General features: G+C 37.0%; 5 protein-coding genes across 10 annotated transcripts; 4 read left to right on the top strand and 1 right to left on the bottom strand.

Moving 5' to 3' along the window:
• The first annotated feature begins 1,526 nt into the window (after window positions 1-1,526).
• On the top strand, window positions 1,527-5,700 carry LOC110863535. 4 transcript variants are annotated; one of them, XM_035846649.1, is made up of 9 exons: window positions 1,528-2,303; window positions 2,386-2,532; window positions 2,587-3,002; window positions 3,123-3,393; window positions 3,466-3,659; window positions 3,752-4,070; window positions 4,158-4,773; window positions 4,894-5,241; window positions 5,310-5,700. In XM_035846649.1, exons 6-9 carry the CDS (start codon window positions 3,817-3,819, stop codon window positions 5,436-5,438), a joined length of 1,347 nt encoding a protein of 448 aa, XP_035702542.1. In that variant the 5' UTR covers window positions 1,528-2,303; window positions 2,386-2,532; window positions 2,587-3,002; window positions 3,123-3,393; window positions 3,466-3,659; window positions 3,752-3,816; the 3' UTR covers window positions 5,439-5,700. The 4 variants fall into 4 exon arrangements, with proteins under 4 accessions (XP_035702543.1, XP_035702542.1, XP_035702541.1 ...); XM_035846648.1 differs by having other exon boundaries at window positions 2,378-2,532; XM_035846650.1 differs by having other exon boundaries at window positions 1,527-2,532; window positions 3,466-3,623.
• On the top strand, window positions 2,388-3,368 carry LOC118432956 (DNA polymerase eta-like). The gene is made up of 3 exons (XM_035856419.1): window positions 2,388-2,532; window positions 2,587-3,002; window positions 3,123-3,368. Exons 1-3 carry the CDS (start codon window positions 2,388-2,390, stop codon window positions 3,366-3,368), a joined length of 807 nt encoding a protein of 268 aa, XP_035712312.1.
• LOC110848698 (UDP-glucose 6-dehydrogenase) lies at window positions 5,544-15,366 on the bottom strand. Of its 3 annotated transcripts, XM_022095976.2 has the most exons (17): window positions 15,230-15,366; window positions 14,392-14,615; window positions 14,024-14,111; window positions 13,768-13,898; window positions 13,492-13,629; window positions 13,402-13,429; window positions 11,895-12,031; window positions 11,774-11,804; window positions 11,608-11,691; window positions 11,448-11,530; window positions 11,104-11,346; window positions 10,980-11,033; window positions 6,593-6,669; window positions 6,451-6,523; window positions 6,218-6,373; window positions 5,989-6,139; window positions 5,544-5,803 (listed from the first exon to the last, which is right to left on the bottom strand). In XM_022095976.2, the coding sequence occupies exons 3-17, from the start codon at window positions 14,049-14,051 to the stop codon at window positions 5,793-5,795; spliced, it is 1,425 nt and encodes a 474-aa protein (XP_021951668.1). In that variant the 5' UTR covers window positions 14,052-14,111; window positions 14,392-14,615; window positions 15,230-15,366; the 3' UTR covers window positions 5,544-5,792. The 3 variants fall into 3 exon arrangements, with proteins under 3 accessions (XP_021951668.1, XP_035702540.1, XP_021951676.1); XM_035846647.1 differs by lacking the exon at window positions 15,230-15,366 and having other exon boundaries at window positions 14,392-14,714; XM_022095984.2 differs by lacking the exons at window positions 14,392-14,615; window positions 15,230-15,366 and adding an exon at window positions 14,252-14,381.
• Window positions 7,063-10,296, top strand: LOC110848714. The gene is made up of 7 exons (XM_022095996.2): window positions 7,063-7,359; window positions 7,454-7,640; window positions 8,863-9,069; window positions 9,154-9,327; window positions 9,402-9,566; window positions 9,647-9,732; window positions 9,796-10,296. Exons 1-7 carry the CDS (start codon window positions 7,254-7,256, stop codon window positions 10,080-10,082), a joined length of 1,212 nt encoding a protein of 403 aa, XP_021951688.1. The 5' UTR covers window positions 7,063-7,253; the 3' UTR covers window positions 10,083-10,296.
• Window positions 12,030-13,342, top strand: LOC110848723. Its single transcript, XM_022096008.2, has 5 exons — window positions 12,030-12,193; window positions 12,257-12,419; window positions 12,492-12,648; window positions 12,721-13,112; window positions 13,194-13,342. The coding sequence occupies exons 1-5, from the start codon at window positions 12,101-12,103 to the stop codon at window positions 13,271-13,273; spliced, it is 885 nt and encodes a 294-aa protein (XP_021951700.2). The 5' UTR covers window positions 12,030-12,100; the 3' UTR covers window positions 13,274-13,342.
• Window positions 15,367-15,987: the final 621 nt, after the last annotated feature.

The following is a 15,987-nucleotide window of genomic DNA, read 5'->3' as shown; positions in this document are numbered from 1 at the left end:
TAATTTTGTGCATATTTGGTACAAGTAAACTTGCAGTGATAAATTATTGGTATGAATTTTGTACATGCGACTTATACAAAATAAGCACAAGTCGGCTTCACATTTTCACGGTCAATATGCATTAATCCAGTTGTACAAATTTAGTACATTAGTTGCAGATTTTGGTTGCTTGGGAAGGATGTTAATGTTTTTGACCTTATGACCTTGAGGAAAAGGTCAAGGGTCAAAATATTCATAATTGTCATATGGGGAGTCATTTTAAAGGAAATTAGACTGCGATTTCAAGGACCTTAATATTTTTGACCTCATGACCGTTGGGACGAGGTCATATACGGAAACTTTAAAGGAAACTTGAATCGGTCTGACGCTACTTATTTACATTCGTTTGGAGGGTTTATTTTTTATTTTGCTCATAATTTACCTCAGGCTTTCATCTTTTGAGTACAAATTCCGTAATGCGAAACAGGAAGTGAAAAGTAAGATCGAGTCTGCATAACTTATCACGTACGTTCATACAGCACATTGTGTTGCGTTCCACAAAGTAATGCTAACCCCAGGCGTCTTTCTATGCATATGAGAACATGTTACGTACTTTTATGTACGTTACTCTTTTAAACCAAAAAACTATACGTACTACTGCTAATTGTGTTTGTTATGCAATGTTTTTATTTTGTTCTGTAATCTCATCAACGATGCACCCGTCTCAAACGCTCGATCAATCAGGCCTCCAGACGAGACAAGTTTTTTACCCTTCATACTGGAATTATCTTTTGTGTTCAATTCCCTTTCTGTTGAGTACTTTAGAACCAACAAAGTTGGCACACAAAGGATTCTGCGATAGTAATTCTATTGTCATCCTCCAGAAATATCCTCAACGACTGAAGAGAGGAGGAAGACACGCGATTACTTTTCTTTTAATACTTATTGTGATGCATTGTATGCATGGATGCTGTGATTAAAATCGGAGATCTCCTTCGTGTGATATCACCTACGATTTGTAATGTATTCCTCAAAAAAGTCGTTCAGTCATAAATTACTCGACTGTCTCTGTTTGAGTGAAATACAATTTCGAACACGGGCCCAATCTGAAAAAATTACGTGTAGTCCTATAAAAACTAACTTTTCTATTTGCTTTCACGCCTGAAAGATCATCTTTGGCTGCATTGCACATACATATTCAGAGATTATTGGTTTGAGATATTTTCTTATAAGCTACGTAAGCTTGAGGTTGTTGGTACAGATTGGATGCTTGTCTCAGATGATTTTCAAAGAACAATAAATAATCAGCATGATTGACATTTCGTGTTAAATGATCCTTTCCTGGTCTGCTAATAATATGAAGCGTGAGGTTGTTGAAGCTTTGAACTTGGCATCTGCTAAGACATTCAATACAATATATTTCTTGTGACACTCGATTATATACTTGCATGCAATAGCGAAAACGCCTTTTAAAAATATATGTACATACATACACACGTTTTTGGATTCGGTATATATATTGATTCATATATGTTATCAGTATCGTAATTTTGTTGGAATGAAATGTTTGAAATGAAGTTAATGAAATGAACTTTTTATAGGTTTCCCAATTATTGAATGTATGTAGCAGAATTTGTTTTTTGTTTGTAGAATTTAGCAAATAGAAGTTAATTAGATGCATTATATAGTTGCAAAAGTAAGAGTAATATAAATACTAGGAAATTGTAAATATGATCAAATATACTCATACTTGTATATACATATATCCAATATTTGCTGATTGTGTAAACTGATGTCATTAAATACAAATGTCAACGTTGAACCTAAAATTAAATAAATGAAAAAACGTTTCGTTATTATACATACAACTTGAGAACATCTCGCTGGTCCTTCTGTTGGCTTATTGAGATTACCAAATGCATGTATAATGTCAGTATTCTGGAAGGTTGGAGCTCAGATAGTCGAATTACTGCAGGGGATGCATAACTACATTGTACATCTCATATATCCAAATTGGCAGCAGCAAAAATATGATGGTGATTTGGAAATTGAACAAGTATGCATACATCACTATCACTGCAATATGATAATAGGTTATTATAATGCAATACAAGAGTACAAGAGTTCACCTCATGTGCAGAAACCAATGGCAGTGAAAGCAACATGATTCGTTTTCTCGGACTGACTGACCAAGACGATTGTAGTCATGGCTGTCGCTCCTCTTAATTTTAGCCATGACTGACCACCACCTTGTGAGACACAGTCCTCCGCATCACCAGAGAAACTTTTCAAGTTTTCTATTTTTCTTCCCGGCCAGTCAGTCGGTATAAATTCTCCAAAAATTTATCTCTACTGGAATTCGCTATTTATTTGGAAGTAGTATTTACATAACTTCTAGAAAAGTAGGAATGGCAGTATCCACCACCCCCACAAGCAACCCAAGTGTCACACCTGTGATTGCATTTTTAGACGTCGACGCCTTTGAATGCCAGATTTGGCAGCGAGATAATCCGTCCACCAGAGGCCGACCCTGCGTCGTAGCTAATGCTACAGGTAAATTCTTTTAGATAAGTTGAGAAGGATTATCTACAGGACTATTATTTGCAGGGAGGATTGTTGCGGTTACACATGAAGCAAAGGAAATTGGAGTGTCCCGAAGCGAAACACCCTCTCTCCGAGCAGCCCTCAAAAAATGCCCCAATCTCACAGTATTTCGAAAACCGAACAAGTGGGGGAAACAGGATCAAGAAAAATGCAAGAAGGCAACTTGGGAAATCGTGTCACATATCCAGACTTTTTTGAAAACGTATACGGGGGGTGACGTCGTTCTGGAGGTTGCCTCCTCTGACGAGTTTTACCTCGACATTTCCGGTGAAGTTTCGCGTGGCATAGAACGAAGAGCTGAAAAGATAAGTGGCGACTCCAAAACACCGTGTCCCCCCCTCCCCATTCCGAAAACCGTCGTATGGGAAAGGGCTAAGCAAAGGAAGAAGGGGCCTTTTTTCTACAGGCTTCCATACGAGGTACTAAATAAATATATACATACACTAGCATGACGAGCAGTGAATGAGGCTTCTCGATGACGATCTTCTCTGAGTATTACTATTGCAAGCTTGATGTGTTATTAATTAATAAACCAACAGGTCACAAAAAATGACTTGGGAATGTTCAAGAACGTAAAGATATATTCCTACAAGAACGAAGAGAGGTTAATGTTCGGGGCTCTACTGGTGGAAACTCTTTGTACTTACCTCAAAGAAAAAACACAGCTTGAGCTGTCTGGGGGAGTGGCAAAAAATAAACTCCTGGCAAAAGTAGGCTGCACTTTGAACAAGCCTCGAAAAATCACTGTTTTTTCAGGCCCTTCATCGGGTGTCCCAAATCGTTAAAATATCCTCCATTCCAGGACTTGGAGTAACTACAAACAATTTTTTTTAAACGATTTCCATTATGCATGAATGCAAAATAGATTAATTTGTTTCATAGGGCACCCAAGGAGAGTCGCTTCAGAAAATTTTTGGCATTGCGAGATCTCTTAAGAGTCGACTATACAAAACTGGAGGATGTTCTTGGGAAAGCTAAAGCCCAACAGATAGCATCCTGTGGGTTAGGCCACTGCGTTGAACCAGTCGTTTCTAAAATATGTAAAGACCAGATAAAATGCAATAAGCCTGCTGGTGGCAAGTGGAACAAATTGATTAATTTATGACACTTACTTAAATATGGTCCTCCTGATTTGCACAACTAACTTACGTGTTGTATTGACTTACAGATATAAGAAATTTCCATAGGTTCAAAAAGGTACTAAGGGATTTAGTATCTGAAGTCGAGCTTGTTATGCAAGAACAGGCAAAGTGGCATGGTCGACAAGCGAAACTGGTTCGGGTTGAGTACAAACTCGGGAAAACTGTAGAAGAACATTCTGAGGAAAAGCAAGGACAAGGACAGCAGTTCGATATTGAAGACTCAGCTTCGATATTGAATCTTTACGACAACATGTTAAAGTTTTTCGTCGAGTTGCCTAAGTTTTCCACTGACTCTGTTCACTTTACTGAATTAGCTATCGCGCTGAAGAAGTTTGTACCCATCATGTTAGTTTTTTGTTGTTATCGTCATACATATAGCTGCACCTTACACTGCTCTACAGTTTAGTTGATATCATTTAAATCAACTTTCAGGTCTGGGGACAAGCTCTGCATGTCCATGGAAAATCTTGTACTCGCAGAAAAATCAATCACACAACCCACACTTCGGTTGTACTGCCAACCAAACGGCAAAACTCTAGCGTTCGAACATACCCTTCTTGGAGCGATTAGAATCACTTCAGATTTGAAGTACGAAAATCACACGACCTGTGATGCTCAGATACCAAAACTGGTCGAGGAATCAGAATTGCAATCATACGTTGGATTCCACTTACTGCAAGAGTTTTACACAGATACATCTTGTAAACGGCTTATCGTTGACTATACCTCTTACGATATCAAGAAACACCACTTCTTTAGCAAGTGGCTAAAAGAGGAGAAGCCCCAGATTGAGGGACTCGACGATGTCCAATTTGTGACTTTTCAAGGTAGACTGTTAAGATCCTTGAAAACCACATTAAATCAAACTTTTGGAGAATGGGAAACGTATGCCATTAATATTGATAACATCATCTATCTCTGGGATGAAAAAAGCGTCAGGACAAAATCAAGTTTCCTTCCGGAAACTGCTTACATGGGCGAGCTCTTTGAGCAGATTGTTTCAGGCAGAGCACCTAAAAATGGAGGTTGCATTGATGGACTAGAAAAGGTACACCTTAACGTATATATATATGTATATACCGTATATACATACATACAGGTTGCATTGCACTCATAGCAAATATATCTAATTATTCTTTTTGCTCTACACTTTGATGCTTCATTCAAGGTATTTCCGGTACAGAAGGTGTCGTTCGGATCTCATAAAGTTCTTATGATGAGTAACGTTGATGCCCAAGATTCTGAGGGGAGATTTCTACAAGTCCAAATTCAAACCGACTCCAACTGTTACAAAAGGAAAAATGCATCATTGATTTTAGAAAAGAATTTGAAATTGTGGAGTCAAGCAGTAGTGTCTGGCTGTAATTGGATGGTGGTAGGGTACAAAACTTTTGACAACCATATAACAAAAATTGACACTGTTGGAGTGGACGAGTTTTCACCCAATGCTGAAGATAAGGAACAATGTTACGACTTCTTGAATCGTTTACTAGACTGGATAAAAGCTCATTTACCTGCAAGTTTTCACTTAATTAATAATTATGAAAGATTTGAATGCATCCTAAACATGGGGTGTCGATTTAGGTTCCAGATGAAAAGTTAGTCAAGAAATTTTCTTGGATTCCTGGAAAACAGCAAGTTATGTGTCATACCATTCAGGAAAAAGAAATAGAAAAATTGTTGGTTCCGAAAATCTATTTTCCGAAAGACTGAAACGTTTTTTTCAAATGCGCTCAAATATTGTGATCATTCTTGTTCTTGAAATGTATTTGTGATGTCGCTAGATTATGAATCAGATTATTTTAATCCTCAGGAGTCTTTTTGCGTACTTCTGTACAAGAATTGTTTTATAAAATTTTGGACTTTTTGTTGTATAAAAAGTTAATACATAACAGTTAAAACAATGTGTAATTACATTACAATCAATGTTAAATACATTCAATAAAAACAATTCATAACATACGTAGTAAGTTAATGATTGGAATGTCAGCAGTTAAATAATTGATTTCTTAATCTTTCTGTAAACGGTTTCCAGGATTTTTCGCTCCCCACGTCATCATCGTTTCATCATGCCATTACTAGAGATTAAAAATGTTATAATTTATATTAAAATTAAACTTGGACGATGGTCGGTACTTAGAATTTGAAACAATTGGTAAATGAACTTGCATATCAAATCTTTGCAAGGTAATAATTATATGCAAATGACAGTTTATGAATAAGCTATGTATTTAAAATGTTGACGTTGTTGTAGATGCCCAACCTCTCAATAAAGGACTGCGAGAAACTCGCTTTCCAATTGTCTCGACATGAAACCCGATTTTCACCAACGCTTCGTGGTCACATATTTTACGACCGTCAAAAAGGAACGCTGGTTTCAACATAGAATCGTAAATTTTTTGGTAGTCCAGCGTCTAAAAAAGTTATTAAAAAAATGTTTCTATTCCATCTCTTTCAGTTAACTGTGAATCAATTTATTTATCTAATCTCACCGTGAACTCATCCCACTCTGTGCAAATAACGATTGCATGAGCATCTTTTGCAGCGCTGTATGCATCGGAGTGAACTTTAACGAGTTCTTTTACCCCCTCGGGATCTTCTGTCGGCATCATAGTCACCAAATCGAAGAATATTTGCTTCTCTTCGACCTAAATATAAATGGTCATTACTATTTAAAAGAATTGCATGAGATGTATTTATAGGATATCAAGCGATAGGCTCATACTTTAGGATCGTAAATATGAAGCTTGGCCCCTTCTTCCAACAAATACTTTGATACATAAATTGCCGGAGATTCTCTACAAGTATTAACAACATGTTACATTTCACAATGCCATGATTAATTAGCACCCGTAATTTGGTAATACCTAGTGTCGCCAGTATTCTTCTTGAAAGCAAATCCAAACATGGCAATTCTTTTATCAGTGATTGTGTTGAACAATCTCTAGATAAATGTAGGAATAAATAAATTTAGGATAAAATGTAGGAATAAATTTTTTAATCTCTGTTAAACAACAAGACAAGAGGGTTGCATCGCAGCATTGCAATTATTTTGAAAGAAAGTAAAGAAGAAGTAACTATGCTCAATTATGGAAATCCTGGAACTAACTGGAAGTCTTTGTTTGCAACGACTGGAAAATTCTGGTATCACATAATTAGGTTCATGGAGTAATAATCGGCATTTCAATGGTATCCATTACGTATGACGGAGAAGAAAGTTTTCACATCAACAAAAGTAATTGATTGGCGAAAGAGGGACTCAAACTTTTGCCCAGAACTTAGAATAAATATCCAATAATAGTAAATTTGTTATTGGATACGTTAGAGTGAACTTTTCCCTAGCTGAATGGAGAGTCTCATCTTTACTCTGGGGAAATATGGAAACACGTTTTGTGAAACAGTTAGGCTGATTAAGCTCGAATTTGTCATAGAAGGGCCCGGGCAGCAGGAAGATCACAAACGTTGGGAAGAGAGTAATTAATGGAAAACTTGAGTTTTAGTTGTAAAAATACTCGACATAGTTAAGGAATGGCTAACGAAAGATTAACATTAGCTCATGTACAAGACGGATATGTGTTTTGGTTGGAAGAGGATGGAGATTTCATATCAACAAGAACGATTGACGAAATCGAAGGTATGAGTAATACAAATATTATTATTCTGTAGGCGTTTAAACTGGTCTGGTGTGCAAAATTTGGGAAAGTAAATACTCATTTTAAATATTGTAGGAGGAGTGTACAGCATAAATCGACTGGTTTGTCAGTTTTGGAGTGATCGTTTAGGCCACATTAGAGGATTCTCATGTGGATTTACATGTTTGGTGGAACCAAAGTTGATCAACGAGTATATTAAGGCAAGAAGTGTGAAAAGGAAGTCACTTGCACCCGTTGGAAAATCCAATGGTTGTTCGTACGGGTAGGTTTTTTATATAATCCGGTACATGTGTTGCTAAATTCTGAATTTGGCATGTAACATTACTCGCGTCCATTGAAAAGACTTTACCAAAACATACGCAACAACTACTCCTTTATGAAATGGGAGAGCAGTATAAATAAGACGACTCAATGGACGAGAAACAAAATTTACACGGCCTGTAAATATAGATTTATGGATGTATAGATTTATATACATTATGGATTATCCAATTGGAAATATTAATCGGTATTTGATTTTACAACCAATATATTCAGCCAATTTCGACTAGCACTTTACATTATTTTTTTAACAGTTGCCATTTTTAGTAGCTATCGTATCGTGGAGCACATTACTGACAAATAGAAAAAATAGACTGGTAAAAAAATCTCAAAATTCGTATATGATCGCAAGGCAATTGTAGTTATGCAACTTCACCTCATATTCCAAATTATTACATCATTACGAATTGAATAATGTTCGCATCGCAACATAAGTTGTTCGAAATTGCGAATTTCAGAAATAGACGTGGAGATCAATACACGAAGTGAAAGCAGGATGAGGTGAAACTGGTCAGTGAAGCTTTCACACTGAAAGTTATGCTTTCTCACTCTGTGCATACGTAGATTTTCACTGTAACGACTCCACCGCAAGTCTCAAAACCGGGGTTTGTGTAACAAATTTGCAAATGTTGAATTTATTATCATGCGTTTATCCACACGTTGTAGGAATTCGCACATTTGTACACAACTTTCTTCATGGGAGATGGAATCTGACTGAAATCTGCTGGGGTAAAAATGTATTTTGGAAAGAAAGAAGGGATTGAGGAGAGATGAAAGATGGTGAGGAAGAAGTACATGAGTTGATGTAGCTTTGCATGGTTATGACACTTTTCAATCTTAACGACTCTTAAACCTTTAAAAAGTCTAGGCTTCTTCCTCTTCTCTTGCATACATATCGGGTCTATTATTGACTTGTGGTTGACATTCATTGACTGATTAAAAAAAGTTAAAAATGTAGATCTGAAATTCCAAAATTAAAATACGCATAAATACAGTTTTGTGAGTGTTTTTTTTTGCGGGTTAAGTGACCTGAGATGAGTCTTTTAGAATGAGTCTTGCATCGTATGTATATATTTACATAAATATGAAACGAGCAGAAATCTAAACCAACTTGTGATATGTAAAATCTTTAACGTCATATTGTTTAATGTCATATTTAACAGGGATGACCTGCCACCAGGTTGCACCGCAAAGCTGGAAAACTTAGTGGAGGTTCCTATATTTTCTGGTTCGGCATACACTGCACTACAAATACGCCATCGAGCACGACGGTTAAATGGGAAAGATGACGTTGGCTCCATCAAGCCAGAAAATGGAGAAAGATTTTTACAAGAAAACGGAACAAGAGGAAGATTGGATACCTTGTTAACGTAATAATGTTGTTACCATTATTATTTCTAGTCTCAATGTGAAACAAGAAGGGTAACAATGTTAGGTTGATTGATATGTTGCAGTGCACTTATTACTCAAGCTCGAGATAGAGTAGTTTCGGTGGAACAAGTACCCCTGCCAGCACCCATAGAAAAACTGAGTCTTCCACCTTACGTTGTTAAAAGTGGTCGTCGACCTATCTACTGCAAATGGACAGGATGCAAATACGTCTGTATACATGACGCACATCTGAAATAGTAATAACAACTGAATGATATGCATAGCTGAAGTAGCATTAACAATACTTTTCTCATCGCTATCACATTTCTAGCCATGTTGAACAGAAACATCGGAAATTGAAATTGAAACATAAATGTGACAAATGTTCCAGAACTTTTGACCGACCTCACCGACTAAAAGAACACCTTAGTAAAGGGTGTGACGATTTACGGACTAAACTGAAGAGAACATCGGTGAAAGAGTTAAAGAAAGCTAGGTATGGTACATTTTTCGGAAAAAATACTTAACACGAGATCATCATTATTTACTTATGGTTTAATTGCGTTTGTAAACTAGAATTGCGATCAGAACTGGGCCCACTGTTTCTCTCTCAAATGATAATACCATTGCTTCGACCCCTTCTGGCGTCTCTAATAATACAGGTACATCTTCATACTTTCCTTTACACTTAAATTAAATTTATTATTATTGTGCATGACGTACAGAGAGTAACAAGGGGGTTGAAGATACTCTGCTCCAGAATGCCGTTTTAAAGAAAACGAATGCCGATCTTATGGAAAATAATGCCAAATTAAAGAAAACGAATGCCGATCTTATCGAAAAGAATTCCGATTTATCGAAAACGAATGCCGATTTAAGGAAAAGGAATGCCGATCTTATGGCTCAGGTGACAGGAATGTCTGGTACAGCAGAAAGGAAACCATTCAGCACGCTAACAAACAAACCTATGAGGCAAACAAAACTGAATTTTCCAGTTAACAAACGATATTAATGGCGTTTCGTTCATTATATTCTTGTCCTGAATCATGACTTATTTTAGACTTGTTCGCTTTAACTATCATACATAAAAAACCTTTCATTGTATACCACTATCAAGGTATTATGTAAATATTCTTGATGTCGTATTAGTCGTGGAAGATGGTAGTTTAAAATCGTATATTTCTCTGTTTCACCAATTAAATGACTGTTACCTGTGTAATTTACCATAAGATCCAGTCTTATGTACATGTGTTCGTTGCGTTAATTTTTTTTTGCGCGAAGCAAAGCGCACCACCAGCACCACCTTCGGTGTTCCATGAATTGGATTTGACTGACTAGTTTTGCCAGAAAAAAAACGTGTAGCCTTTGGGGATTTTACTTTCCCCACACAAACTTCCAGCAGCTGCATAACCAACTCTGTTCTCACGGACACGACTTGTTCTTATCCACCAGCGACAACCACTGCGACATCACCACCACCACCACTACCTTATCGCAAGCCCATGTCAGCTGTTCAAACCACAATCAATTCCATCGACTGTTTGCAAAATTTTCATGACCAATACGGCAAAAGTGCTCCCGTGAACGGGAGAAAGCTATCCAAAAAGAATTCTGACTTTAGATACCCGGATTTTACCAATTCTGCATCGTATCGTGTGTCATGTAACGTTACACGTGTGAGTGAGACGGTCTAATTTTGTCTGTGTATGTAATTAAACAACTGCTGAATTAGAATATAAGTGATCAAGATTATTTGACACTTTATCAATCTATAAAAGACACAAGAGTTACCTAGATACTAAATGTCAAGCAATCGTGATAAGTGATTACTGTGAACACAAGTATTGTCATATCTTGTCGTTATGACGCGATTGCACTATTTACTTAGTCCAAACTTATTTATAAATACCTCAACAACTTTCCCAGCAAATCGAGACTTTTGATATTCATTCATGTCAATCACCTGTAGATTATAGACGTGTAGTTAGATCTATTTTGTTGTGGTAAAATTAGTAAATAATATAATCACTAACCTGCTGCCAATAAGCAGCAACTTCGGACAAATTGAGACACTCGCTAATGTAGACCAAGTTGAGCAAATCTTTCTGGAAGCAACTTCCCCCAAACCCCACCGACGCTTGGAGAAATTTCGGACCAATCCTTGAATCCGTCCCAATGGCTTTTGCGACTTCTGTAATATCCGCCCCTGTGGCTTCGCAAACCATTGAAATGGCATTGATACTCGAAATCCGCTGTGCTAAGAAGGCATTTGCTGTCTATTTTAATAGCAAGATTAAGAGTTAATATGCATGTAATACTTGGTAAATTTATGCAAGCACATACTAAAGTCAAGCATTGAAATGTATATTATAGTTACCAGTTTTGATAGCTCAGAAGACCACGTGTTGGTAGTAATAATTCGATCTCGATTAATCCAGTGGGAGTACACCCAACAAAGCTCTATGAATCAGCAGAAGGTTAGAGGATTTATTTGACGCATGCATTGTTTTATATATGCAAGCAATATATATCACTACCTTCAATGGCACGGGCGCCTTCCGGAGTAGTCTCGCCTCCGATTAATACCCTGTCAGGGTTGGTTAAGTCGTTGATGGCAGTTCCTGCGATACACGAGTCAAGAAAAATAAATAATGAGACTATATAGGACGCCAGAAATTATAAACACTATATAACATTACCCACCTTCCGACAAGAACTCTGGATTAGATAAAACCTGTTGTGACAAAAGTAATTATTGTACTATGCTTTTCGTAACTTATTTTTATAAGAACAACATCATGTCAGAATAAGCGAGATCATATACCTGAAATTCTACTCCAGGGCGAGTGTTGGCCTTCAAAATGTTTATGATACTTTCAGCAGACCGAACCGGTACAGTGCTCTTCTCGACTACAATTTTTGGACCGTTGGCGACAGATGCGATTTTCCTGGCACATGATTCTACAAATTGTCATCATACATAGAATATATATATGCACTACATATATACACTACATATGACTCGATCATATGTTATCAATTGAACATTTATTTATATTGCACTTTATCTATCCCTCTTTCCGACTCGCTCAAACGGCTCCCCGACATGAGTACCAGATAAATGTAAGTTATTTATTCTACCATTTAAAACTAATAATTTTTAATAATAATTAATTGTATTTCCAGAGGTGGTTCTGGGATCGAAATCGTCGAAATGCTTCACAACTCCTTTTCGTTCCTCCTCCATCACAAGCGTCACGGAATGAGCGTCCAAGATTCTTTTGGCTGAAGGAAAAAGGCAAGAAGTTGACGATGAAGTGGCGAAGTTTGAAGGACGGTGAAAGTACATGTGAGTAATTCTACAGTCTAAATTTTCACACTAAAACATACATGTCTCACATTCACATGATATTAATTGTAGCTGGACATTGGAAACTCTATCTCAGTTTGTGGGAGACTCCCACCGGAATTTTGATGGGAACGTCAGTCTGTTTTACCCAAAAGGAAGATGTGAATGAAGCCGCCCAAACAATTTATGACGCGATTATGACAGACGATGACGATGGTTGTAGTTTCCGGTTTGTCCTATTATTTTATAGCTATCATTCATATTTATAAATTTGTTGCTTTTCATTTGTTTATGCATGTAGATTGTTTGTTAAGAAACACAATCTCAGCCCCCGTACTAATGGATCAATACCACTCGGAATTTTCGCAAAATCGGAACTTGCTGCCAAGAAGATCAAGTGGTACTTGAAACTTCTAATTAAAGCGTTGGGAACTATACACCCAGAAGAATGTGTCCGGCTCCTCCACGACAAGGGAGAATATCTCAATGATGTCGTCCGACAATGTATGGACCTCTTGGATCCTAAAACCAGACGGTGGTTGGAATTCTCTGCCGAAGCAATGGACCTCCACATTGTGGACATTGACGCCACATTCCCTGGAGTTGACGAAGATGTCAAGTTTCGATTTGAATTCAAGGACAGGTATGGGTTTGAACCAGAAGACGGAAGTGCCAAAAGCATTGCATTTTTAGGTATGAACTTGCCAATTAAACTAATAATTTGCATGATTGTGGTATAACACTATTACAAATGGTACGAATTGTTAATTCCAGATATTATTTCGCATTCTTTGGACATCTCGGATGATGATGTCGTGGAAGAAGATGATGATGGGTCTGCAGAAAACGAGTAGGAGTACTTGGACTGAGTATTATTATATTCAAGTATTTTTAAGTTTGATCATTTCAGTTAGTGATTTGTACCATAAGATTGATTGTCCTGGTTAGAAATAAATGGACTTTGAACTAAATAAATACTCACCCACAAACTTGAGATCTGCTGCTCGACCCTGTACCAAATAAAACAGTTATAACATGATCCTAGGTAGTGAAGCATCATTTTTTGTTGTACCTTTCCAACCCCAAACGTCTTTGTCGGAGTGTTAACCGATATGAAGATCAAGTCCGCTTCCTTAATTGCAGGATCCATGTCCGTAGTAAAAAATAAGTTGCGGCCTCGACATTCTTTGACAATGTCGTCAAGTCCAGGCTGGTATGAAAGCGAAATTATATTAGCTTTTCATTGGATTCATACATCACAATCCATTATATGTCGTTATTATGCGTAACAATGCAAATCCACTAAACCACGTCGGGAGAACTATGGACGCGAAATAATGTGAATCACCTCATAGATAGGAAGCTTATGCGAATTCCACTGGTCAATCCTCTCGTCATTTCGATCACACACAGTTACTTGAATGTCTGGGCATTTGTAAGCAATCATGCTACAAGTTGGTCCACCTACATAGCCGGCACCTGTAAAGCAATGCATAACTCATTCAAGTACATATGTATGAAAGGACAAACTCAGTCAAGTGAGTAGAAAATGAGACTAACGAGTCAAGAATTATATATGAAAAATAGAGTTAATAAGTCCTTACCAATGCAACAAATCTTCTTGATAACCATTTTTGCTTCTGAAGGAAAGAGCACGACTTAATTCAGGCACTGGATTGGTCTCTGATTAACCTATCAATACATAAATTGCATATGTCATAAATCCGTAAGGAATTTTTGATTTGTACAAATAAAACAAACACAGCAAATGCATTCCTCAACTTTTTGGCATCATGCACAGCACAAAAAGGAATTATATATGTACGACTTACTAAAACACCATGAAACTTGCTTGATTTTTTGTTCCGGGTTTGCATTTTTGCAATTCCATCATAATGCAATGACCAGAATGATGGTTGCTACTTGTTACTTATGTCGAACGGATACGTGTATGTATACTAACTAAACTAACCTGTGAATTTGAGACGAGATGAAACTACGCTGGCAGAAGAATTATGAAGTTGAACTCGATTGAATTGTAGTTTTTGTTGATGTACAATGTATGGGTACAGGGCTGTGTAGTGTGTATTACAGAGGTCCTCGACTTGATTTTCGTTGTCAGCAAACTGTAGACTCTGATTGCGTCCTTCCGATTAAACAACTCCCGTTCCGACGGTTGCAGCTCGACGAATGCAGCTAAAACAAAGAATGATATCCTTTAAGTATGTTCACAATGGAATATTTTTATAGCCTGAACCACAGGCACCCGTGTTTATATAGATGTATCCCCGACCGACCCACAGCCTAATTCGCTTACACCATGAACAAGATTTTAACCAAGCATATAAAACACATTATTATTGCAAGTATTAAATATTATCATTGTGCTCTTCCTAGTATAAAGGAAGGGTTGATTGGTATGTATATGTACATGGTTGTGGGGCATGGCATTTTTGTAGGCTTAAAGTCTAATTATATCGCCTAAGCCACCAGTATATACCAAGAAGTAGGGTTAAGCCTTAAAAATATGAAAATGATACAATTTGACCCGCAGCATATGCACAAACAAGTGAAAAAAGTGCAAACGTAACGTAACTGATGATGCTCACGGATTATGAAAGCTATACGAGAACGAGCTAAAGATAAAATTTATCAAGAACAATCATATTACATATTCACTCTGGAAGTATCAAACATTCCATCGTCAGCAACCAGCAATAAATCACAACTGCCACTGTTTGATTTGCGTCAACCTACAGTTGAGCATAAGAAATAATCGCCTAATTTAAATATCTAGTAAAATGCCTTACCTGCTGAAGAATTGTATATTATATAGTGTATAATAGATAAGTCAAGAATGTTATAACGAGAGATTTAATTTTGCAAGTTTTTACACAGTAGCAATATATGCCCACGAATAGAACTTCACTTCCCGGGTATTTTTATACAATACCCGTATTCGGGAATTTTGATGTCCAATCTGAAAGCATTGTATGTATGTATCATTTTGATACCATATAATTTAGGTATGTATATGAACTATCTATGAACTACCTAAAGCAATAAAACCTCTTCGTTTGCGCTGCCGGCTAGCTATACATATGCAGTTTTAAAAAAGCTTTTGTATGTACATTGTTGCCAAAATGGTGAAGACATGGTACGTTTAAAGATATGCATAAAAGGTCACGGTGTCCCACCCGTTTCATTGTCACGAACAAACTTAGAAAATAGCATTGTTTTTATGGCAAACTTTTATAGCTCCGAAAACTATAAAACTAGTTAATTTGTTGTATGATCCTATATGAATGAATTTCTTTGATTTGAGACAAAGTCATTCATTTATGTCCTTTTTTCTAGCCGTATAATTTGAAAAGGCTTAAAATGGTCCATCTCGAGGAATCCCAACGAACTTTCAACCAGGCAAGTGCCAAATAGAGAGTGTAAGCATGTTGAATTAATGTACTTCAACAGTATCCATATAACTATAACCTCTTCCAGGCACTCTTCCATCGATAACTTGTTCAAGGTCAGGATGTTTTTTTTACTGTAATTCTCAGCCTGTCGCATG

Source organism: Folsomia candida, unplaced genomic scaffold (assembly GCF_002217175.1).
Source record: "Folsomia candida strain VU population unplaced genomic scaffold, ASM221717v1 Fcan01_Sc001, whole genome shotgun sequence".
Taxonomy (NCBI): Eukaryota; Metazoa; Arthropoda; class Collembola; order Entomobryomorpha; family Isotomidae; genus Folsomia; species Folsomia candida.
Note: the sequence above shows the minus strand (reverse complement) of the source record. Positions and strands in the feature narration are given on the sequence as shown.

What these genes read in the sequence shown, in the direction of transcription:
- LOC118432956 (XM_035856419.1), top strand. Translation starts at nt 2,388, where the DNA reads ATGGCAGTATCCACCACCCCCACAAGCAACCCAAGTGTCACACCTGTG. An exon ending in CGTCGTAGCTAATGCTACAG is followed by an intron (nt 2,533 to 2,586) that starts GTAAATTCTTTT and finishes TATTATTTGCAG; the next exon opens with GGAGGATTGTTGCGGTTACA. An exon ending in TCTACAGGCTTCCATACGAG is followed by an intron (nt 3,003 to 3,122) that starts GTACTAAATAAA and finishes ATAAACCAACAG; the next exon opens with GTCACAAAAAATGACTTGGG.
- LOC110863535 (XM_035846650.1), top strand. Translation starts at nt 3,817, where the DNA reads ATGCAAGAACAGGCAAAGTGGCATGGTCGACAAGCGAAACTGGTTCGG. An exon ending in GCATTGATGGACTAGAAAAG is followed by an intron (nt 4,774 to 4,893) that starts GTACACCTTAAC and finishes GCTTCATTCAAG; the next exon opens with GTATTTCCGGTACAGAAGGT. An exon ending in GGATAAAAGCTCATTTACCT is followed by an intron (nt 5,242 to 5,309) that starts GCAAGTTTTCAC and finishes GTGTCGATTTAG; the next exon opens with GTTCCAGATGAAAAGTTAGT.
- LOC110848714 (XM_022095996.2), top strand. Translation starts at nt 7,254, where the DNA reads ATGGCTAACGAAAGATTAACATTAGCTCATGTACAAGACGGATATGTG. An exon ending in AACGATTGACGAAATCGAAG is followed by an intron (nt 7,360 to 7,453) that starts GTATGAGTAATA and finishes TAAATATTGTAG; the next exon opens with GAGGAGTGTACAGCATAAAT. An exon ending in AAAGAGTTAAAGAAAGCTAG is followed by an intron (nt 9,567 to 9,646) that starts GTATGGTACATT and finishes TTTGTAAACTAG; the next exon opens with AATTGCGATCAGAACTGGGC.
- LOC110848723 (XM_022096008.2), top strand. Translation starts at nt 12,101, where the DNA reads ATGTTATCAATTGAACATTTATTTATATTGCACTTTATCTATCCCTCT. An exon ending in GAAGGACGGTGAAAGTACAT is followed by an intron (nt 12,420 to 12,491) that starts GTGAGTAATTCT and finishes TATTAATTGTAG; the next exon opens with CTGGACATTGGAAACTCTAT. An exon ending in CAAAAGCATTGCATTTTTAG is followed by an intron (nt 13,113 to 13,193) that starts GTATGAACTTGC and finishes TGTTAATTCCAG; the next exon opens with ATATTATTTCGCATTCTTTG.
- LOC110848698 (XM_022095976.2), bottom strand. Translation starts at nt 14,051, where the DNA reads ATGGTTATCAAGAAGATTTGTTGCATTG. An exon ending in AGGCGCCCGTGCCATTGAAG is followed by an intron (nt 11,531 to 11,607) that starts GTAGTGATATAT and finishes GCTGATTCATAG; the next exon opens with AGCTTTGTTGGGTGTACTCC. An exon ending in TTCATATTTACGATCCTAAA is followed by an intron (nt 6,374 to 6,450) that starts GTATGAGCCTAT and finishes ATTTATATTTAG; the next exon opens with GTCGAAGAGAAGCAAATATT.